Source organism: Sturnira hondurensis, unplaced genomic scaffold, assembly GCF_014824575.4.
Source record: "Sturnira hondurensis isolate 20B ecotype Veracruz unplaced genomic scaffold, ASM1482457v3 Scaffold0013559, whole genome shotgun sequence".
Taxonomy (NCBI): Eukaryota; Metazoa; Chordata; class Mammalia; order Chiroptera; family Phyllostomidae; genus Sturnira; species Sturnira hondurensis.
This window is the reverse complement of record NW_028086190.1, coordinates 986,111-1,010,323: the sequence shown is the minus strand read 5'-3', so window position 1 is coordinate 1,010,323 and position 24,213 is coordinate 986,111. Positions and strand designations below refer to the sequence as shown.

General features: G+C 43.6%; 1 protein-coding gene across 2 annotated transcripts in view; it reads right to left on the bottom strand.

The window, feature by feature from the left end:
* Nucleotides 1-12,351: 12,351 nt before the first annotated feature.
* Nucleotides 12,352-24,213, bottom strand: part of MLLT3 (MLLT3 super elongation complex subunit) — a 260,062-nt gene continuing 248,200 nt past the window's right edge. For both annotated transcript variants that reach the window (XM_037061895.1, XM_037061896.1), the window contains exon 11: nucleotides 12,352-16,865. In XM_037061895.1, the coding sequence (XP_036917790.1) occupies nucleotides 16,734-16,865 (132 nt within the window). In that variant the 3' untranslated portion in view covers nucleotides 12,352-16,733. The remainder of the gene's footprint in view (nucleotides 16,866-24,213) is intronic.

Here is a 24,213-nt window from a genome sequence, read left to right as displayed (position 1 = left end):
CACATTCCTGCTTTCTAAATGACTATCAACCTCTTGTTCCACACTCGGACCCCTTCGGGAGGCTGCCCTCCTTCCCCGGGTCAGACACAAAAGCCGCTGTTTCTCCCCCAAAGTAACACTATGACAACGACCAACGTGTGGAACGATCGCTGCAGACACGCAGACCACTCCCTGCCTCACACACTTCATAAAAGCGATTAAAGGAGAGAAATCTAGCATGGAAGAATGGTTGGGGGAGAAAGCAAGTGAAAGAGAAAATGTGAGAGGAAAAAAAGGGGGCGTGAGAAGTGTCCTGAGGGAAACCTAGGCCCACAGAAGTGAGGACAGGAAGGGAAATGTGAGCAGTGGGTGTCAGAGAGGGCCCTGCCTTGCTCGCTTCAACGTCCAGACACTACACAGTTGCTAAAACACCCAGGTCTTTCTAACCATCTCTGAAGTAAATACTCATATGAGAGGCAAAATGGCCTAGGAAGAACTCAGTTCTCCGATACCTTGTGGATCCTTCTTATTCCCAGTGCAGAGAAAAGGAGCCCCATTGCCTGACATTCTCAATTTCAGAGAAGCGCCTTCGTCAGAGCACACCGCAGATCCCGGGAACCACAGTTTTCCAGGGCTCCCTTGAACGGGCGCCTCAGAATGTTCATTTAGGACAGGAGTGAGTTTCCAAGCCTCACTTCTTCCTCTGCTTTTAAAATTCACTCACATTGGCTGCCTCCAAGGCCAGAGGGGAGCAGCTAGATTGCCCTTCTCTGGACTCACTTCTTTCTCAGGATTCATTTTCAATTTCCAGTTACAGCCTAATCCAGAAAGAAGCCCTTCTTCTCAGCAAACCTCTTGAACAAGCTTTAATTGGCTGTTTCTCAGAACACACTGATTTTTACGTTCTAGGTCAGTACTGACACTAAATGAGGCGGTGCCGCCCACCCCCTTCTTCACTGCTGCCCCTTCTGCCTCTCCCTGCACCCGTCTCAGGTTGCCTCTCTCGTCCATCCATGCTGTTGGAATCAGCCTTGGCTTTTCCCAGTGTCTGCGGGCTTAGTACATGGGTAGTAGTTAATAAATCCAGTCTCTACAAAGCCATTAGCAAAGATGAACACGGACAACTTCGGCCTTCGGTGGGCATGCTCTCAGCTGCTCTAGAGGCATCCTCAGACACAGCTACCATTCTGAGCCACTAAACTCTGAACAGCCAAGTTGTCTCAACCATGAATGCCCCTGTGTACCCCGAGGAACAGATAAACCCCACTGGTATGGAGTGAACACCCTTGAGAGAAACAACGCAGTTTCTTAGGATCTAAGGCCATACATTAGGAAGACATAGAGCTTTGCAAATGTTTCTGAAGGCTTGATCCTTTGTGATTATAGGTCCCTTTTCCCTAGGACTAACATTTATTTTTTTTACCATGTTCCGGGCATTGTGCTGATTTTCTTGCATTATCTCATTTAATCCACCCCGAACTCCAGAAGGATCCCTGAAACAGCAGTCAGAAGACTCCACCCATCTGCACCGAACTCTCCAATGACTTCTTGTCTCACTCAGAGGAAAAGCCAAGTCCTGGGTACAGGCGACAGTGAGACCCCTGTGATCTGACCATGTTTCCTACATAGCCACCCTTCAGTTTCTCCCCTCTAGCTGCACTGGTCTCTATGCTGCTCCTCCCAATTGTGGTGCTCCCTCCCTCTCCTGCCAGACACAGCCCGTGTCCTTCTTATTCTCCCTGGACCCTTCTCCATGGGACATTCCTGGGCCACCCAACACACACAGCACCCCACCTCCACCGGGTCCTCCCTACTCTGCTCGTACCTTCTGCGTTCCACCTCTACCCCAATCTGCCACACAGTGGTTTAGTGTCCCTCCCCCCAGCTGGAATGCAGCTGCACAACGAGGAAAGGACTTTGTTTTGTTGACTTCAGAATTCTCACTGTCTAGAACAGTGTTCTCGAAATGACATTACTTCTCTATTTTTAGAGAGGGGAAGGGAAGGAAAAAGAGAGGGAGAGAAACACCAATGTGTGTTTGCCTCCTGGGGACCTGGCCTGCAACCCAGTCGTGTATCCTGACTGGGAATTGAACCAGTGACCCTTTGGTTGTCAGGCTGGTGCTCAATCCACTGAGGCTCTTGAATAAAGAAATGAAATACGGCATTTTTCTTAGCCCCATTTTACAGGTAAGAAATTGGTTTAGGGTGGTCATAGAACCAATACATGGCAGAACTGCACAAATAGTAGTGAGGGCTCGTTAACACTCCTCCCATAGCTCACAGTGCCTTTGTGGGGATATTTTTGCAAGTATCATTAAAATAGGGGTGCTTTTGACCAAAACAGGAAGCAGAGATGGAAGATGATGAACAAGAAATTAGTGGGGAAGCTGGGTCTGGAACCTGCTGCGCACTCTCATACTTCCTCCAAAGTCACCTGGTAGGCTTTCCTCTCCGAATGCAACCCTTCCTTAAATATGTACCACAGCTTTAAAGTAAAGTGAAGAGAAGATCACATAATTTTTTTCACATTTTGAAGACCAATTTGTTGTTATAAATATTTGAAAGCATTTACTAGATGGCGCTTTTGTATGAAGCGCAAGATTACATGAGATGAGACAAGCCAACCTCAAATACTCTAGAGTCTGTAAGCTCCGACAGGGCTGACACTGTGCTTTATTCTCTTCTACCAGCACTGAGATTGACATCCAGTAGGCATGCAATAGATGTTTCATAAACAAATAAATGTCGCCGAAGAGGAAATTTTAGTGTTGCCTAGGAGCAGATTTGGCTACAGATTTGGTCACCTTGTCTGGAGCAGCCAATTACACGCACATCCATGCAAAAGAGCGGTCCCACCGTAGAGGTCTGGTTGGGGCTTCAGGAGTCAATCACATTGGAGAGAGAGTCATCATCCCGTGGAAAATTTGAAAAACAAAATATGTAACTGGTGGAATGGAATATCCTCACTTGCGAGAGAGAACCCCACAGCAGAATCTGTCACATTACTGTGGTGCAGGAACAGGAACACACTGCGGTGGGATGGGCTCCCAAAGCAAGTCGGAGGTGGTTGCTTTCCAACCACTAAAAATGTCCCGTAGGGGAAGACGAATGGCTGTGATTTACAAACCAGAGAGCTGAGTCGGGGCAGCATAAGCAGGCAGTCTACAGAGAGGCAAGCTGCCACTTTCTAATACATTCTTCTCTCCCTCCTTCCCCTGCGTGGGCTGTGGAGCTCTGCCAGATTTCCCTTCAAGGGAAGAGGATGAAGGCCAGCTATGGAAGACAATTCCTTCCCCAGCTTCCCTGGGTCTCTTCTAGGATCTGGGATATCAGGAAGTGACTCCAGATATCCAGCACTTTTGGGTCAAGAAACATGATTGCCTCGTATCCAAACACCAAGTTCCATCCGAGAGGAGCGCTGGGCCTCCAAATGAGGAATCACCCAGATACCATGTTCTGATTCCTCCTATTGACATGGTAACTGAGGTAGCCTCTCCTTAAATGTGGGCTGGACCCAGTGACTTGCTTCTAATGAACAGAGGGAACATGGAATATGTGACAAATGTCACTTCAGTGATTACGTTATAAAAGAGACCATGACTTCCATCTTGCTAGCACTCTCTCTTGCTGCCTTGAATAAAGAAGCTGTCAGCTGGAGAAGCCCATGTGGAAACAAACTAAGGGTATCCTCTGGCCAACAGCCAGCAAGGAATGGGGGCCCTAAATCCAACAGCCGGTGCGGATTTGAATTCCGCCAACAGTCACTAAATGACCTTGGAAGCACCTGTCTGTGGCCTGGCCAGCATCTTGAGTGCAGCCCTGTAAAAAGACCCTGAGCCAGAGGACCCAGCTAAGCCATGCCTAGATGCCACAGAAACTGTGAGATAGTAAATATGTTGTTTAAGCTGCTACATATTGGGGTAATTCTTTCCACAGCAATAGGTAACTGATACAAGGATAATGAAAACACTGTGAGATGCATGTAACAGAGGATCATGCCAATATCACTAAAGCACAGCAGCTTGGAGCCAGAAGGTACCTACAGTGCACACCTTGTAGAAAGGAGGAGCTTGGGGCCCTGCTGAACAATGCAAAGCTGCTCGTGCTACTCCCACTTACCACGCTGCCTGTTTGTCCAGTGGATAAGCACATGTTTCTAAGTCTGGCAACAAAGACTACTATCACCTGGACTTAGCCAACTTCTCCACTTTTACCTCCTGCTTCCCCATTACCTGCATCCTATCTCTGAGCAATACCAACCTCAAGGACATAGCTGAGCAATACGCCCTATAGTATTCCCTTTGTCCAGACTATTCCCTTTTCTTAGAATGCCTTCCTGTGCAGGCTGTTACGTGCCTTCTTGGTGCTCTGTGGAACTCCATGCAAACCTCTACACCTGTGCTTCCGGTGACTCTCTCATGACACACACCCTCTCCTCTGTGACGTTTATTTTCTTGTCTCGCCCTTCCTCTCACTCTCAGCTCTATATTGGGCCTCTTCTTCAACTGGGTATCCTCACCACTCATTCACAGTCTGGAAAATAACTTTAGTCAACAACTGATAGAAGAATAACCATGGCATGGATGATAGCCAGGAGGATAAACAATTATTTATTGGTTTAACTACACTTTATACCATGCTGTTGCAATAATAGGCAGCTTACAATAAAAAGACCTGTATTCAAGAAGGTCAGTGGCACACAAAATCAAAAGCCACGCAGGAGGAAGAAAAAGCAAAGCCTACGAACTACAAGTAAATTTGTTACAACACAGGATTACATTTCACTCTAAGTTTGCCCTTAGACAAGCAAGAAAACTCCAAGAATTATTAATTTGTCTACACCTTCCACTTCAGTTTATGTCAAAAATTCCATTAAAGCAAAAGAATGGTTTCCACAAGATTCATCACATTATTTAGGTTCCCATCCTATATATCAGTTCTATTCACCAATAATCAAATCAACTGAAAGTGAAAGAGAAGGGGATAAAAAAATCAATATCTAATTTTTATGCCCTTCAAGAAATCAGCCTTCCTCCCCATTTGCTACCACCTGAAATTGACAGACTGACCCAGAATTAAATCAATGTAGGAGTCACTCAAGGAGTGAAATGTGAAGGGGAAAAGGTGGCAATTACATTTTATTAGAGCAAATGTCTGTTATGAGGTATAGCCATCAAGTGGAGATATTTGAAAATCCTTTTAAAATATTTTTAAATCAGTGGCACCTTAACATGGATGACTTACATTTCGAAGAAAGAGAAAATATTGGATGATTTAGACAGTTTACCAAAAATTTATTCCCATAAATTAGGCTAATTGTCATGAGGAATTTCAATGCAAGATCAATAATGAGCCTTGGAGAAAAGGCCTTGAAGCCTGTGAATACTGACTTTGCAGACTGACAAAAATATAGATATATATTTTCCTGGAGAGTTGACTTAGTAGAAGTGACTGCCATTTTTGGTCTACAGAAGCAAATACAACCAAAGCCTAAACTGAAATCTCTCTTCCTTTAGTCATAAGCCAAGGTCTGCAATGAAGACTGTGGAGACTCTTGGCAGGGCAAATGACATTGTGTTTTTATAAATTGGTTAGGTGTCAGGATATGATGAATGGGTTGATGATTTGACTATGTAAATATGCTGGAAAATCACCTGTAAGGAGGGCTTGGATGGCTGTACAAAAACTCAGGCTAACCAAGCCGCCATACGCCACCCCAGGAGAAGGCTACATAATTTCAGAGAAGCAATATTTCAGCCGCAGTTACTGAGTAGAGACATGAGAAAACAATGTATTCATTGAAAGCCAAAAAAATAAAAGGCAAGGATAAACAGTTGTTTTATGTACTCCAATTACTAACAAAGTTGATTACGTAAAAGAAACCTTAAAATGTATGCTTGGTGTGGGCTTGTGGAATCAGAACAGACTAGAGCTTTCACTGCCAATAAGTTGTCTCCATCCGAGAAAATTCTGTTGCTCTCGTAAGTATTTCTGGTTTACTTTCATTCAGACAGATTTGCATGGATTTGCACTTTCCCTGTGCATGGTGCTTTAGAATGGCCCTCCCCCTTTTTTATTGCTAACCTGTCAGATAACCTAACAAAGCTCCATGCCATGCGCCAGGTGGCCATCAGCACAAAGTCCACGCAGAATCACTCAGGGGCAGAAGAATTCCATGCCACCAGTGCGACACCTAGCCCACCTTCCTTACACGTGTCCTTCAGACACCACTCTCTCAGCCCGGGAGTATTGGCCAAATGCCTGGCCTGACCGTGGGTTTGTGAGCTAGACTGCTCCATCAGTGTAAGTAAAGGCCCAACTTTAAGCCCTTTGCCTCAGGATCCTGGATGGCCATCAGCGTTTCCTACCATTCCCTGACAAGAACCATCTGGAGCACGTGTTAAACCTGCAGCCCTTTAGGCACTGCTTTCAGAGCCTGGGTCCAGAAGCCAGGGATAGAGATGGACCCCAGGAATCTGTGTTGGTAACAAGTCCCTGATGAGCCTCAGGGACCCCTGGGAAACACAACCCAGATGGCTGAAAGATTGTTGCTAGGACAGAAGCCCCCCAAACCTAGCTGCACATTAGAATCCCAGAGGAATTTGAACAATCAGGATTTGTACCCCAGCCTTAGACTTGCTGCATGAAAATCTCTGGCAGTGGGAACAGGACTTTATTTTTTACACTCCTACCCTGGCTTCACATTAGAACAACCTGGGGAGCACTTGCAAACACCAATAACCCTGGTCCTGTGCAGAGGCATTGACTGAGAATGTCTGAAAGAGGAGCAGGTTGTAAAAGCTCCCTAGGTGATTCTGGTGAAACCAGGCCACAGCTGAGCCCATGGGAACCAAGGAGTCAGATGGTGTACGATGAAGCTGAGGTCATCAGGCTCTGCATCTCTATTCAACAAGCCAGAGCAGCAAGGAGCAACTATGCACTGACTCTGCGGCTGGCACTGCAGGGTTGGTTCCTTTGTTCCGTCAGTGCATGGCTTTAAGTCGAACTGTTTATTCAGAGCTAGCTTTTAAAAAGCTTGTGATTCAGATCAGATTAAAAAGTTTGCCATCAGCAATGGGAATAGGGCTGGGAGCCCAGAAAGGCTGTTTAGTCTGTCTGCCACTTAAGTGCCTTGCTTCAAAGAAGTTCTAACCACATGAAGACACTGTTGCTCAGGAGTGAAGTGTCTCTATCCCATCAAGATGGAAAGGAAATTCTGTAGCCACAGTTGCTACATTTTCACAAGCTCTTTGGAATAGTGGCTGGCTAACGGTAGGCACTCAATAAACATCTGGTGACTGACTGACTGGATTTCCATCACCACAGCTAAACCTTAAATAGCCTTTTAAGGTGGCTCACTGAGAATTTTTCTCCAGTTTCTGAAAAAATCACCATCATAGCCATCATCAGTAAGTATAGGACCATTAACAATTGGAACTGGTAGCAAGATTGCTTTAATTTTTAATGTGGAGCAAGGATGTGCTATTTAGATTTTAAGTAGACTGGAACTTCCAAAAGAGTGGGGGTCTTAACATGATCATCTCCCCATCTGTGGTGGGCAGTCATGGCCCCAACATAGGTGTCCACATGATAATCCCCCCGAGCTGTGAGTATATTACCTTACATGCCAAATGGACAGATATGATTATGACTACAGATCTTGACTTATCCTGATTACAGATAATCGGAAAATTATCACGGAATATCTGGGTGGTCTCAAAGTAATTATAAGAGTCTGCACAAAGTGGAAGAGGAGGAAGAAGGTCCAAGAGAGAGGTTTTAATAGCTACACTGCTGACTTTGAAGATGGGGGAAGGGGTCATGAGCCAAGGAATGTTGTGGCCCCTAGTAGCTGCAAGTGACAAGGAAATGGATTCTCCCTAAGGTCTACATGGTGAGCAGAACATGTGGCTACCCAAGGCCACAGCCTGGGTGTACTCAGGGGAAATGGCCAACATTATCAAGAGGAGGGTCCCCTACCCAAACACCCTTCACCAAAGTGGTGGGACACAGTTGTGTAAAGAGGACAATGATGATCCCACTGTGTCATCAACCCTCTCTCCTGGATGTCACACAGTCATGTCTGAAAGCACAGGCTCTCCCTCTGTCCCTATATGACTCAGGACAGTCACTGCACGGTTGTGTAGGATTAGGAAGTTTGTAGCCATGCATGGGGAAAAGCCAGTGAACTCACAGGAGTCTTGAACCTATGACCTTAGCTCCACCAGCATTACCTCCAGCAACTGCAGCAACTACGCTCATCAGGTGGAAGTGTGTTCAGTTCTGTTTTATGCTCTGAGGTAGGAAAAAGACCTGAAGTCTGTGATGTTCTACCTCTGCCCCCCCTTTCCTTTCCAAGGGCTGAAAATAGTTCAAAGGCAGCAGTTATGTAGCCAGCCGATGGCTTCCCTGAAGAACGTGTCTGGAGCACAGCCAGTGACCATGGCTGGGAGTGTTACTGGGCACATCGCAACGGGCTGACAACTGGGGCTCAGTGAGAGACCACACTGGGACAGCCCTATGTGTTGGCAAAATTCTGCACCAACAAAGAGAACAGAAGGCTCTCATTAGACTCCACTAGCATAATACACATTAAAATCATTACCATTTATTGAGCATTTTACCAAGTGCCCTATAAACGTGTACTCTTCACAATCCCTTTGAGACAGAGGTACACTGCTGACCCATCTCACAGGTAAGAAATCAGGAAAGCGTTGGGGTACAGGGCTAGGAATGGCAGAGCTGGGATTCAAAACCAAGACTTTCTGAGTGCCAGGTCTGCGATTTCAGTTACCACCCCACACTGCCTTTAATACAATAGCAGAATAAGACATTTTTGAGAAAGAGGCAGCAGAGAACGACATCCATGTAACAACCCACTTGCAAGCCAAGAGATTTATTTACAGCCACTCACTCAACATTTTTTGAATGCTTGTTTTGTACCAAACTTGTGCCAGTGAACTGCTAAAACATCAAAGGATATCAGGTAGCAGGACTGGAGACGGAGTGAAGGACAGCAACACCCAGAACACACTCCAACAGTGAGAGACCTGCTGAACGGGCAGCTCCAGCAATATTGGGGGGAGGTTGCCAGCCCCCCAGAAACAGCAGCAGGCAGAACAGGTGGCAATTAAGAGGTAGCCTCTCCAGCAAAGGTGTCAGGTATCCTATGTGGAAAACCCCCCAAACTCAACAGGCAGCAGCCTCTGGGAACATAGTCAGGGACCAGGGACCCAACATAAGGAATGGGTCCTCCTTGCATATAGTGTAGAAAGAGCTTGTCAATGCTGGCCTTTCATTTACTCAAATGATAGGCTAACACAGGCACAGTGGTGGGGAAGTGAGGGATGGCCCAGGGACAATTCAACCATTGAAGGATCTTTAGCAACACTGAAATAGCCCTTGGCACCCTGGATTCGAAGGGCTGGCCCCCTACCATGAGGGAGGTGCTCTCCTGTTACCCTGACAGCCCAATCAAACACCATTCATCACACACATGCCTAAGTGATAGGGAATCTGCGGGTATGTTTTTCGTTCAACACACCCCAATGCGTGTTCCGGTCCTGGTTTGCCAAAGACAGCCCGGGCTTACTTGTGGTTTCCCTTGAATGGTTAATAGTGTCCCATTTCACTCTGAAAAATGTCCCAGTTTGGACAGTAAGTTAAATGATCCCCTAACCCAGAAAACTACTTTCAGGCATATTAATAGCTCTGTTGTACTGCTCTGAACCTGCAGCACCCCAATGCATGTTGTGAGCCTTGAAGAATGAAATCTTCTGGTCAAGGAACTATTCTGGTCAAGGAACTTAAAGACAAACCATCTGTTATCATTGGTGTACCGCTGTTGTGCTACACACAATTTGGGGAATATTGTGTTCCACAAACAAGCTTGGTTTTTGTTAGAACACATGGCTTCTCAGAAATTTAATATTGTAACATGTCATGAATTTCCAAGAGGGTCATACGCTAAGCAGTTTTTCCAAACTTATTTAAACACAAAATCATTTTTAATGAAATGTCAAGAGAGATCAGTGTCCCATAAAATGCTTCCCCATTTTTGTCCAACAAACATGGGTGCCTAGAATGTCCTGGAGTTGTTCGAGGTCCTGGAGAGTCAGCAGTGAACAAGGTGGTCCTTGTCCTCGTGGGGCTTACACTCTAGTGGGGAAGACAGGCCATGAACCTATAAATAGACAAAGAAAATCTGGACAATGACCTATCCCCTGCGTGACTGACAGCCAAAATGAAACCTACAATATCCAGCAATTCCGAGAAATACTCATGCAGCAGCAACCTACTTTCAGACGCGAGTTGGCAATGATCCATGTCTGTCAAAAGCCATCGACAGGCACGTTTTCTGAGCAGTAAAGATTCCGTTAACAAGTCTCTGCTCTGTGAACTGACTGCACGTCATTCAGCATTCTTGTTAGTGTAAATGTGCCTTTGGGGGAGTCCTACTCCTATCGGCTTTTGTTTGTAGGCTATATTCATAATTTGTCTTTAATACTCTTCCCTGTTGTGTCTAGGCTAAGGTGTTATTGAAAATTGCATCACTTTCAAAGAGATGTTTATAGCTGCTCAGCACCCAGGGAATAAATTAGAACAAATGGAGAGTTAGTGCACTCTATGCCATGCATCTCACCCCCTCGGGCTGGGCTGAGGGACAAGGAGGTGCTTTAGGAAAAAAACACGCGCGTGCACACACACACAAAAAAACTCCTACCCTCTGGATGGATTCTGTGCAGAATAGAGACTCATATTTAAATGAATAAGCCAAGTTAAAACTTTCCCTCCTGGAACAAAGCAAAAGGAAAGCCTCTTTATGTTGCAGGGGCCTTAGATGCCACAGCCGAGCCTGTCCCAAAGCTTCCCTCCGCTGCTCAAACACTAAGCCATCTTGCTGCATTTAGCACTTCTCACCAGACCACCCACCCAGATGCGGATACACAAACCACATGTGTGAGGAATGCTGCTCGGCTAGGAAATCAGTATCAGTATTTCAACCTTATTACTTGCACAGACGGCCTTTTTAGTGCAACTCATTTGTTTTATCTTTTCAATAGCTTTGATTATTTTCTTTTAATGGCCTGGATTTATCCCTTTCTACTCTTTTGAAACTTCAGAACTCTGCGGTGGGGACTGCATGCAGTGGAAGACACGATTACAAGGGGAAAATGAGCAAATAGCTTTGCCTTCACTCGCTGCCTATCTCCCCATTCCTGTGACCACCTATTCTGTGCGGTTGTCCGACAGTGCCCTGAGTTAGTACAAAAAGTGGACTCAAGGAGCCTTTCCATTCACACGGTAGGGTATTTTTAGTTATTTAATAGCTATTGAGCCCAGTTACAATGACTGTTTTTTAGTTTGTGCCATGTATTTCTCTTCTTAGTCCTCAGGAATGATACAGGTCACTCTTGAATTGAGAGAGAATTAAGACCAAGAGGCTAACCTGAGGCCTGGGGCAAGTTAACAGCCCCTGGAAAAGATGGGAATTGACTTTAAAGAAGGGACCATATAACCAGGAAGGTGTGGATACTACTGTCCCCCCGCAGAGAAAGCAGAGCATTGAAGGGTTTCCTATTTGGGTGGTATCCTGGGCAAGGAAACCAGTAAAATACGCTTAGTTGCTGTACTAATGAGAACAAAGAAGACCATTCGTTTTGGATACTATGCTCCTGAATTACCGAGCAGGGAGGTCTGGGTATCAGGCCTCAGTTAAGCTGCCATGTCCCCCCAGGACTCCTTGTGTATCCACGTGGGAACGCAATTCTGAGACGGTGGAACAAATGTCTTGGGAAAACTGTAGCTCAGCATACCTCCTGTGTTGAGACACTTGGTGACGACACCCTGAGTCTTCAGGAGGCCCAAGAAGCCCATCTGGACTTTCTCCAGGCTGGAGAAAAATGCAAGGCCATTATTTTAAAATAAACAAATGAATATCTATGCTGAAATAAGAGTTCAGTCCGGTTCAAGCCTGGTCATTAGAAAGCCTAACTGTCAGCCCAGCCCATCTGGGGCCCACGCTTCCACACCTATAGCCATGTTCCGGAAGATAAGATGCAAGGCAGTCCGCCAGTATCTTCTCGATGGCTTGTCAGCTTGCACATACTGCTAGTTCCTCAAATTTGATGTCTCTTCCCTATTAAAAAGGGTCTTCCACCCAATTCCCTGGTTATTTGGCAAACCAAAAGCATTCCATGCTCTTTGTTGACGTAGTTTTTCTCCTTCCTGTCTAATTAAGGTAGCATTTCTCGCTGCTAAAGTAAGTGCAGTGCCTGTGTCAGGAGACTGGTCTGTCCAGTGATAGTGTGTCGTTTAGTTCATGAACAAAACCCTCCAGAGAAATAGGGGGAAATGAAAAAATATCATGCACAAGTAACCGGATTTATTCCAAAAACACGTGCCACCATTTTTTGCCCAATGCTATAGAGCTTAAAAAATGTACTGGTTTCAGGGCACAGAAAATGATGCTCAGACTCTCCTGGTCTCATCTCTCCATTCCTTCTTCCTTGGGAACAGCATCTCTTCTTTAGAAAGGGGAGGGGCTCATTTTTCTGGATGCAAAGCAAAACCAAGCTTTGGTCAAACGACTCTTAACAAATCGGAAAGACTATACATTGTAAAAAACATGGAGCCACAATAGATTAGATATGAATTTAAGGAAAACAGCTATTTCTGTCAATCTGTACTTACATTTCAACATGGGTTTTAGAGATGGGAAATACATCTTACGAATGCCTTGTTGTTCACATAATAGCATCTACACACACATACACAGTGTATCTTTCAACAAAACTACACATACACACTCCATTTAAAAAGATACTGACAGATTTATAAAATGTATTGGCCTTGCATTATTAATCTCAAGAATACATTTTTACTTAATTTATTTTTGCACTGCGTGGTAGCTCTGGCCACCATTCAGGATCTGTCAGCATTTCCATCAAAACTCTATTTTCAGAATAGTGGAGTAAGTGCCAAAATACATATTTACAGTTTACAGACCGCGGTGGCTTTGTCTTCCTTTCAAATTGACTTCTTCGATGCATCTTTACAAGGAATATTCAGGGATGGCAATGCCTACGTGACAAAAAGCATCATATAAAACAAGAGGTCAAAGATGTCGACTTCCAGCCCGAGACTAAACCGTGGGGACTGACTCCTCTACATTCACTGCAGTTGTAGTAGACTCGGCATCACAGTCTCAGTTTCAGAGCGACAGTCCAAAGCAAGTTTATAATATGCGTGCGTGTCTCTGCGTGCGAATGCAGTACACACACAATGCTGAAGGTGGGAAGTAATGAACATACAGCGAACTACTCCAGAACTGACCACATCCACAGTGAGAAAAATGAACACCAGCCACCAAACACAAACACTGACCATTTCCAACACTGAATATCCAACTCCATTACCTAGGCAGAGTTAAAACATTTAAGATAAAGTCTCTTCTCTTAAACATGTATGTTAAGTCATTAACATGCACAGGGCTTGGAATGTTATGCAGGCCTGATCAGTCTTTCATAAAGATGAGCTGAGTCTGTAGAAATTATCTGTAGAAATTTTTTTTGGTGGAAGAAAGCCAAATGTATTAGCTCTGTCCACAAAAAGGTGCATAATTACTCAGATTAGAGAGATTTGCTTAGCAATTTAAAAATGTGTGGGACACTCTCCTATGATTTTTTCCCTCTAGTCTAACGTCTTCATGTTCTTTCCTACTCTGACACAATATACAAGCATATACAGACATGCCTACTTGTCTACACAGAGAGATGGATTACAGTAAAGAAACAAAACAACTGCAAACGGTGTTGCTGACATGACTGCCACATGCTGAGACAGAAGCACCTGCTCTCATACATATTCTGCGGCAAAACCAGAGGCAGAACCTAATTTATTAGGGGAAAGTTCTGTACATAGACTTTTTTCCTCAGATTACTGGGGGAAAAATTTATAGTAAGTTTATCATATTCTGGCTGGCTCAAACTATATTCACACTCACCCAATTAATTTTATTTGAAACACCTATTTATATGTATATACACCAAAGAAATTAAACCCTGCCATTTTATTTTGTGCTTAAAAAACCAAAGCCACTATTAGGACACACATGTGCCCAAAACATTTTTTAACAGGTTTCAGAGGTGAGTGTACATAAATGTGGCAGAACTGAGTGGGTTGCTTTAAGAGAAGTATAACTTTCTCAAATTAACTGAAAGGGGATTTATTATTTCTGCATTTATAACTTAGATGAAAGCAAGGGTGTAACTTCGAGAAACTTAACAACGTGACTCTTACTCTACCAGAATTTTGTGGAAAACTCCCTTTGCTCATCCACAAGTAGTAGATGGATAGTTTTCCCCAGATTTTGTTATCAATTGCAAACTCACACTGACAATACTCTGAAGATATTTGCTTTATCGCCTGAACTGTGCATCTAAATTTTATTGCTGTAATAATGTCTCTTCTTCTTAGCCATTTTGTTCGATCATTTGTGTTACCTAGTTACTTGCTTAGTAACCTAAGGAACAACAACAACAAAAAATCTTTACATTGCCATATTATAATTTTTGCCACACAATTTAGTTACAAAAACAAAAATGGCCCAAACTACATACACACACTCCTAGTTAAACTACACAGATATTTCAGGTACACCACATCCGTTTCTAGCTTCATTAGGATACGTGAATTAGCAGTTAGAAATTTTAAAGAGATTTAAATTTTGCAAATAATTCCATTCAGGCACTGTCCTCCCCTTTCACCTGTTAAGTTCAAAACAAAGCAAAGCACAACTAAAATCACACGATTCATCAGTCACCTAAAATGACTCAGGAAGTTTCTCTAATTAATCACTGAGAAGTGGACCAGACGACAAATGCTTCAAGGACAGTTTGTGCCAATCATCAAAACTCGTAACATGATTGAAAACATACACTTGTCCTCAAGGAGGATGCTTCAGAGAAGTAATTTACAAGAAGCATGGTGGTATTATTTTTTAGAGGAAAAAATAGTGTCTTTGGGTAGAAATAATAAAAGGTAAAAAAAATCCCCCTTTTTAAAATGCAGAAATAACTCCATTATCAATCTTCATTTACATCACTGCCCAAAAGAATGGGTCTGGAAAGACCGTTTTCTGTACAGACACTAGTTAATCTCTGTATGAAAAGACAGCATCTGGCATGGGAATAAACAAGGGAGACACTGGTCTATTAGCACAGATAGAGACTCTCTTAAGGCTGATCCAGTGAATGAACCTTTGGATCCAGAAGTATTCCTTCATTTCTTTTCTTTTTAGTCGAGTTCCTAGCAAAAACTTGAAAGATGAGCTGTTCTCACTTTGTATTTTTCCATTTCTGGAGGGGATGGAATAATGACACCAAAAGTACTTTGGTTTTGTTTTTTGTTTTTTTTTTCTTTAAAAATAATTTGCTTTCTTTTGCATGCCACAGGAAAGGTTTCTAGTTTCAAAATAGCGTACATCAAGAACAAAAATACCCCCCCTCCCCAACCTCCTTTATTTTCACCAATACAAGAAATCCTTCTGGAAACATAAGCAAGTGACTAAACAGGTACTGAACCACTGAATCTACAAGTTAATACATAATCTGTTACGGCAGAATAACCAAGAATTTCCCCCAAAGAAAGATTTAAATTTTCCAAATATAAAAAGAGTCTAAGGGGATCATACGTGAACAAACAAAAACCTCTTATTCCAGGTTTTATGGTTAAGATAAATGACACACTGGCAGCTGAAGAAAGCTGAAGCTCTTATTCATAAATAGATCCAAATTACGAATTTCTACAACATTTCTTTAGAAAACAGAACCAGAATTCCTTTTTTTAAAAAAATGATGATCCTCTGGAATGCCTTCACTTCCATATTTACCTACTATTGTAACAGTGACACAGACACAGCTCAACAATGCTGGACGCAGGACGTTCACACGCACGCTTTTGTTTAAAAGTCCTACGGTTTGTTGACTAAGGCTAAACAGCAGGTCATGATCCTATTTGGTGCTTTTTCTACCATGGTCCAAGATCATTACATGGATACAGCCAAGGACCGGGCCCCAACTTTCAGGAGAAAGACCACAAAGAAGAAAATTGGGGTGGTTATTTGGTCCCCCCAGTTGATCGTTTGTGTCCTAGAACTGGAAAAACAGAAGGTGGAAAAACAGACTGCGACGAGTTAAAGGAGTTGGAAAAGTTGGTGGAGAGTGGCACGGTAGACAAGTAAGGTCACTGGGCTTGGGATGGCAAGGGCGCTGCATTGAAAGAGCATCCACGGGACCAAGTACTTATAATGTCTTGTGGTGTCATTCCCTCAACGGCTTTCAGATATCTGTATGCGATAATAAATAGATCAGTTATGTAATAAGGCAGTGTGTTGAATATGCGTTCGTCCTGTGGAATGAACCACCACAGACAGAGACACATGATACCATACACATTCTTTAAGTTTTCTTGTGTTGTGTTTGATTTGTTTGTTTTCAAGGCTATCCAGGCAAACTCTTCCCAGGGGTTTCCTTGGAGAGAAGAGCGGTCCGCTGAGGCTGGTTTGCTTAACCTCTCCTTTATCAAGAGATGATGACTGGCTTTGAAGAAAAATAAAGCTGAAGGTTGCTTGATTTTTATTTTTTCCCTTTTGGTTGCATCATTCTGAGTGTTTTCTTATAAACAACAACAAAAAAATCACAACCAAAAAAAAGAACCCAATAGTTTTTGATGCATCTAGTTGTTGTATCCTCAGGACGTTCCAGATGTCTCCAGGTAACTCTGTAGTTTACGGACTGTGGTTTTGTCCAGCGAGCAAAGGTCAAAATCAAATGTTGTGTTTGTGATATGAAAGTGTCCAGTTTCTTCTATAAGGTTCACAATCTAGAAGAATAAAGAAGAGAAAGTTTGGACAATAATAAATGGACATTAAAAAGCAAAGAGAGAGAGATGGAAGGGATCAAATATGGAACATCTGACAAACAGTAAGAAGTTCCTATACTATTAAGGGCACCAACATGTCTCTTAGCCAATTTGTAAGCCAAAGGAATGTTAACCCTTTGAAATTCCGAATGAGAGCAGATTACCTGTTCTCACCATTCATATCCTTTAAACTGCTTCATGCTTTTAAGTTATCAACAAACTACTTTACTGTAGAAGTAGGAATGAGAGAGGATTGTAAGGGGGCGATAGGATTTCAAGACCACCTTAACTCTTAGTTATTGACTCAATAGAGAGTAACTATACCTACTAGATGTATGGGAATTCCAGTCTGGAATTAACAAAACTCCTTACTAAAAAAAAAAAAAAGTACACACACTCACAGATACACATAAATAGTGATGAACATTCTTCTTACTGATTACATTATTGTTGAACTTTTTAAAAGTGCAAGAACCCACACACATAAAAAATGGAAACCATGTACAATCTCTGTGCCCCTGAAGATCATGGGTAGTGAGTGACCGGCAGCGGGGCTTCAGGGAGCCGGCTCAGGGCGTGGGAGCTGTGCTTGTTGCTTGGATATAAGAGATGCATTCACTTTGTTAAAATTCGTATAGCTTTACCCTTTGTTATACTTCAACAAAAAACGAATAAAAATCTTTATTTATTACTTAGAGTCATGTTCAGTCAATTCCCTGGTATATTTGGGGGTGATAAGTTATTAACCAGAGAAAGAAAGGATGCTTTTGTCTCCTCGTTTGTCATAGTTACACCTCATTTCTTATTGCATTGGCTACAACGTTCGGAAACGTGATACACAGAAGTGGTGAGAGGGACTGCAGTCTTGCCCTGGCTTTCAGGAGGTCACATCCAAGATTTCAACATTAAGAATGTTGGTTATTGGCTTGAGAGAATTTTTTACCACGTTATGTATCTTTTTGTTCCTACCTTACTAATAATTTTGATCAGAAATGGATGCTGTCCCTGGGTAGTGTGGGATTTAGATATGCTTATTGTGGGTCAAAGGGGACAGAGGGGGTTAATGGCAGTAAGCTTGGTGTGTGTGTGGGGCGGATGAAGGTGGGGAGAGGAAAATCAGCACCAAGATGAAAGATAAAATACACAGAGAAAACGACTGGTAAATTCTTCCACTTATTTTTAGTTGTCTCTATTACTCCCTTTCTATCACTTACTTTGATTCTCTTTGGTTCAATAATCTCAAAAAAGAGAAAAATACTTTTAATTAATTAGCCTACTCATTTAATGACATTTTAGATTACCTAATTTCAGGCTGAGAATAGCAAAAACTTTTGACATTCTCTTTTTACAATTTTCTTAAAAAAAACAAAACTAATTTGTGAACGATTCCATATGGGTCGGTGGCTCTCAACATAAACTGTGCTCCCCTTTCCTGGCACATCTGCCTTCCACAGACGCACAGGACACACCGAGCCTCATCCAATGGCCGTGCAACTCCAGACTTAGCTGCCTTCACCTTATTCAATGAGACTATTTTTTTAGATAAAACTATTGCTTTAATAATAAAACAAGTTACTCCCACTGCAAAACCATGACATACACAGTCGACTGCCTACCCGATATCCATTTATCCCTTTCTTTTTTACTAACAGAAGCTTGATTTTCTGGGAGGGGCAACACACCAGGCTACAGTACGTGCCCCTCCTGACCCATGTGTAGCACTTAGAAGACACCCCTATTTACAATGTATTTTTCACAAATCACTGGGCTTTCAGGAAAATTTTAGCGACAACGGGCACATCCCCTTGCCCTGTGTCCCTCTTCCTGTCTGAAATGAAGGTGCAACCCCGGAAGCACAATGGCTGTCTCCTGCTCATGGGGATGAATGCATGATGTAGAAGACGGCCCAGCAGGAAGGCCAGAAGTCTATATCCTCAGTGGCATCATGTAAGCCACCACGTTGACTACAAATTACTTACCTCCAGGTCTGTTATTATGGGGGGCGGGTGGAGAGGGAGCTTTCCTTGCTTAAAGCACTGGACCTAAGCTTCTACCACATGTACAAAGAGATGACTAAAAGGGGTATTCCCAGCTGTGGTTAAATGATAGCATTCATATAAGAATTTATCAAGCAGGATGATCTTATTATTAACACTAAAAGATCTAAAATGGACCCTCATCCTTTAAATTAGTTAACAGTCACAGAGCTTTGGGTAAGTCATACACACATCTACATACATACGGAGACATACACCCAGCTATGTCCACACACACAAACCTTTCAAGACAATCATCCTTACTATATATTTCACATTCATTGATTGATTTAAGAGGACTTTCCAGAATAAATCCTTTTTTGCCCTATTGTGTAGAAATACTACAGAACTAGTGAAGATGTGTACATTTCAGGGGAAACACAGTCTCTTCAGAGCTCTTTCTGGATAGAAACAAACAGCCTTTTAACTGACACAATGGAGACAAATGACAATTACTGCAGAGTGTGACTTGTCTCCCCAACTAGCAGGCAGGTAAGGGATAAGGCATTCGGAATAGAGTCGTGGATTTGGCTTATCGAGTTCTGACTCTGCTCACTACTGTAATGGCACTGAACGACACTGGGCAGAACACTACCGCCTCTGAGCCCCAGTTTCCTCACCTACAAAATGAGGGAGATGCCAGCTGTTCTACCATCCTGCAGGGCTGCGCAGAGCCTCCACTGAGATATGGTGAGCGGAGCTCCTTTATACACTGTGCACTGCCACACAGACCAGGGCAATGCGACTGTAACTACCACGTAAGTACAGAGTTACCTTCAGTGTCTGGGCGGCAAGTCCATGGCACAGGGATGGCCAGACCCTGGCTCTTCCCTGCTCCCCGCCCGGACTGTCAGCCATTTCATTAGCCCTCAAACAGATGAAGCAGGGGAAATGCCAGAAGCTAAAACTCAGAAAAGACCTAATTGGATTTTTAAAAAAATAATTATAAGAAAAGTTTGCAGGGGGAAGGGAAGAAAGCAGAGAGAACACTAGTTGAAGGAAATTATTTGAAATGACAAACTAAAACCACAATGGGGGTTAAGGAAGTACAGCCCCACATTTTCCCTAAAAAATGACAGGTACCTCACCCTTTTAAGTAAATAGCTTTCTGTGACTCAATATAGCTGCTCAGTAATTACTTCATAGGTAGAAAACAGAGAAAAATACCTTTTTGAAAAAGCCACTTGATTTTAAAGCAAATAAACACATTTGCCCACTAGGAAATGCAGCTTAGTCATCTCACATGCATTGTAATATCGTGTAGGTTTCCAGGGCTTCAATCACAGTCCTCCTACTTCCTCCACAACCAGCGCGTCCCACCCCGCCTGCAGCCACAAACACACAAAGATATAAAGGGGAACTGATCAATCTCACCAGATGAGCCCTGCGTTTTTATGGGTGCCTGTAAGAACACATCAAGGCAGATGCAGAGACAGCCTAAAAGCAGAAGTAGTGGCGGCAGTTGGGGTATTCGGGACTGTTTGCCAAAGGGAACAGCACCAATAATTTGAGTTATCAGAGCTTGTACCCATGTCCTCAATTAGGTAGACTTCATAAAGAAAAAATAAATGTGGGCTCCTTTCCTGGAATCCTGATAGTTAGGACACCAGACACACAGTGCTAACATGCTTTTACTGCCATGACACAAGCCACAAAGCCTGAACACATCGTGCCAGGCCCCGAAGGACAGCGCTCTGCCTCTCTGCCAGCATCCCCTGCTCTGCGATGCCGCGTGGCTCTGCCTCACTGTCAGCACCCTGCATCATACTGCAATAACAAATGCCTCTCCAAAATCACAATAAAAGAGAGGGCGACTGCGGGCGAGAAAAGCAGGCGAGGACACAGGGTCTATGTGGGAAGTGGAAGAGCCCGCACACTGCTTAAGGCATTCTCCAGGCGATGGTCACTGTGAAAGCGCTCGTGATGGAGTGTTTCCTGCCGTGTCTGCCTTTTAGGGGCTACCACGCAGGGGTTTTTTTTCCCCCTAAAAGAAGGAAGATCTACTTGTTAAATCGTGATTCCTTCCCCTAACCCTGTTTTTTAATTATATGAAGATAGAAGCATTATTTTTAGTCTGATTATATATACTTAAAACGGGTTCTTTCTACCTGCAGGAGTCTCTTGATGGAGTGGGAACTAGTAAACAGGCGCTGTTTCACCTGCATCTGCTCAGAGTGGAGTCAAGGAGTGGAGTCAGGGCAGGGATAAGTTAGGTCTTCCTCGGAGAGCACAGGTGGCAAACACAAGGCCCCTGGGCCGAAACCGGCCCTCCGCCTTGCTTCATCCAGCCCGGCACTTTGTTTCTACCCAGTGGCAGCACTGACCTCTCGCTTACCTGTTCAGTAGTAGTTACATTTATACAGTCCTCACATTACATTGGGCCCTTTGCAGACAACTGCGGGGCTGATGTGAAACCCCCGGTGAAATGAGTTTGACACCCCTGCCATAGAATGACTGTGGTCACGGACTGGGGAACACTGTCTTGCCATGTGATGTGTGTCCTACCTTGGGTTAAGAGGCAGACTGCCAGCCCTCCATGTACAGGGGATTCTAAAACATGACAGGTGATTTCCCAGGACAGAGAAAAATTATCTTCAGCAGAGCATTCCTCAGGGAGGGGTCTCCATGTTGATAGAAGGAATACTTAATATCCCACTCACTCCCCATATCCCAGAAGATAGTTATAAAAGTGATCTAATTTAGCTGTGATCTAAATTACTAAACTATCTTTGAAGGAAGCCCTGACTTTTTTCCTCCCCTGTAGGATGCAAATTCAGACTCAGAGCTGAATTGCTGAGGAGTTTAGCTGCGTTCCATCTCTCTTTCCAAATAAAGGCAGAACATGTGGCTTAAAGAAGAATCAAATTACTAATCAGCCCTGTCACTGACATCTCCAGGTTTGACTGTACCCACTGTACTGTATTTTTACCTTATGGAAACGTGGCTTAGGAATACAGGCTCTTGATGCATTGCTTTCTGTTCGTTAAACTAGCTGCCGGGCACCAGTGCTATGTGCCCCTGTATTAACACAAAGATACTAATCACCTTCTGTGAGCCAAATAAAAGAGTCCGAGTGGATTCAATGGCGTTAATAGGAAAAGACTGAGGATGTGATCCTGGGCTTCCAGAAATCCTGTCTCAGGTGTCAGGTCTGCGTGGCAGAGAATCCGTAGACTGCGGAAGGCATTCCATGACAGGCCGGCTCTCAAGGTGCAGAGCAGCACTGGCCCTCCACAGTGCTAGGTTTTACAACAAGAATTAATTAAGCAGTAAACCGTGACAGGACATGCATCATGGCATCATAATCACAAGCCTCAGCTGCATTACAAGGCAAAAGGCCAAAGACGAAGCGCTTTCAAGCAGCCTGGGAATGCAATTAGGGGGCGAAACGCCGTGCGCCCTTGAGTGCCTTTATGCCAGGTTAAAAATTCATAAAGATCACTCTCTCCCTCTAGAACACTAAAATAATCCACTTCGATGGAAGTCTCAAGTTAAGCCACCTACCCTCAGAACTCCTTCAAAGGTCAAAATAAAGGACAATATAAAATTGGGAATGCCAACGACACCCCAAGGTAAGACTGTGCCTAATGGCCTAGTATCCTCCACTCATTGGCTGGGCTTCCTTTGTAAAGGTGTCCCAACCGTGTTTAAACATCTGTCTCCCCCTCCTGCCAGACTCACTAGTTGGGCCCAGCTTGTATGTTAATAGCTTCATCGGACAATTGCTCCACAGTGGTTCAGAGCTGGCATTTGGGAGGAGAAGGAGGGGGAGGTCAGCTAATAAAGTTACTGTCACCATTCAGTCAATTAGCCACAAATAATTGGTAAATGGCAGGCCGAAAAATTTTGAGTCCTACAGAAGAAAGCTGAAGAAAAATATTAGCAAAGTCTCAGAGTAAGCTACTCAAATCCTGTTCCCTTACCCATACTCACTTAAATGGAATTGCAACTTAGACCTAATTAAGAATCATAGGTCTGTAGTCTTTTGTTCAAATCTGAAACTCTAGAATAGTTAAAAAGCTTATCAGACCAATCAGGAAACTTGGCAAGCCCGAGAGTGTGTATTTATAGATTTAAGCAAAAATGTACACAGAATATAAATGTTACCATCAGCCATTAAACATTAAAAAACCACACATGTGCATACACACAGCTGGGGTAGATTAAGTACGAACTTCAAGTCATTTGAAAGTGGTAAAAAAATATTAACAGTGAAATAATCTACCAACCTATGCTGGAATTTAGAATACAACCTTCCCTTTGGGTGTTAAAGAAAAAATATTTTATCAGTACCCCCTGTTAATGCAATGGATGCACATAACTGTATGAAAGCTACAAACCACCCCTTTTATCTTCCCAAACCATCAAATTGTACTAATAGAAGTTTCCCCACCCTACAAGTATTCCACAGTTGAGTTCATAATAATAGAATGTATGCTGTACAAGATAAGAGAAATGAGGGAAATATTTATTTTCCTTAAAACGTAATTGGCAAAAGGTTACTAAATTGAATCACAAATGTTTACAACACTTGACTGAAATTCTTATCACTGCTTTCCCATGAAACCAGAAGCCTGGCCCCAAAGGTTTCTGCATTTCTGCTATCCCCTCCCTCAGCCCACATCCCAGCATCAGCCAGCTGAGGGACTGGTCTATTCCAGCACCACCACCTCTGCAGGTGCCTGGTCTTCACTGCCCATGGCACCAGGGAAGGGAGATAATCTCCACCAAGCTCCAAAGCAGACTTCCAGGTAGCCTGGGAAGTGAGCATGCTCCCAAAATACAGTTGACTCTCGAACAGCACAGAGGCTAGGGGTTGCTACCCCACCCCTGCACAGTTGAAGATCCACGTATAACTTTTGACTCCCCCCAAACTTAACTACAGTCCCTCAGTATCTGCAGGAGTTTGGCTCCACGACTCCACGTGGATAGCCAAACCCTCAGATGCTCAAGTTCCTTATATAAAACGGTGTAGAACAGTGCGTATTGTCCACCTTCTGCACACACAGATTCCCAACTGCAGGTTGAAAATACTATTTTTGATCCACAGCTGGTTGATATGAAGGGCTGACTGCATTTTTCAATATTTATTGGAAAAAAATCTGCATGTGAGTAAACCAGTGCAATTCAAACCCATGTTGCTCTAGGGTCAACGGTACTTCTGCAGGCGGCACTGGCCGGGTTCTGGTGGTGTGGGGCTGCTGTGGCCTCCTGGTGCTACCACACTGCCCCAGGACAAACCGGGCCTTCAGGCTTTTGGAAAGGGTTGTGCT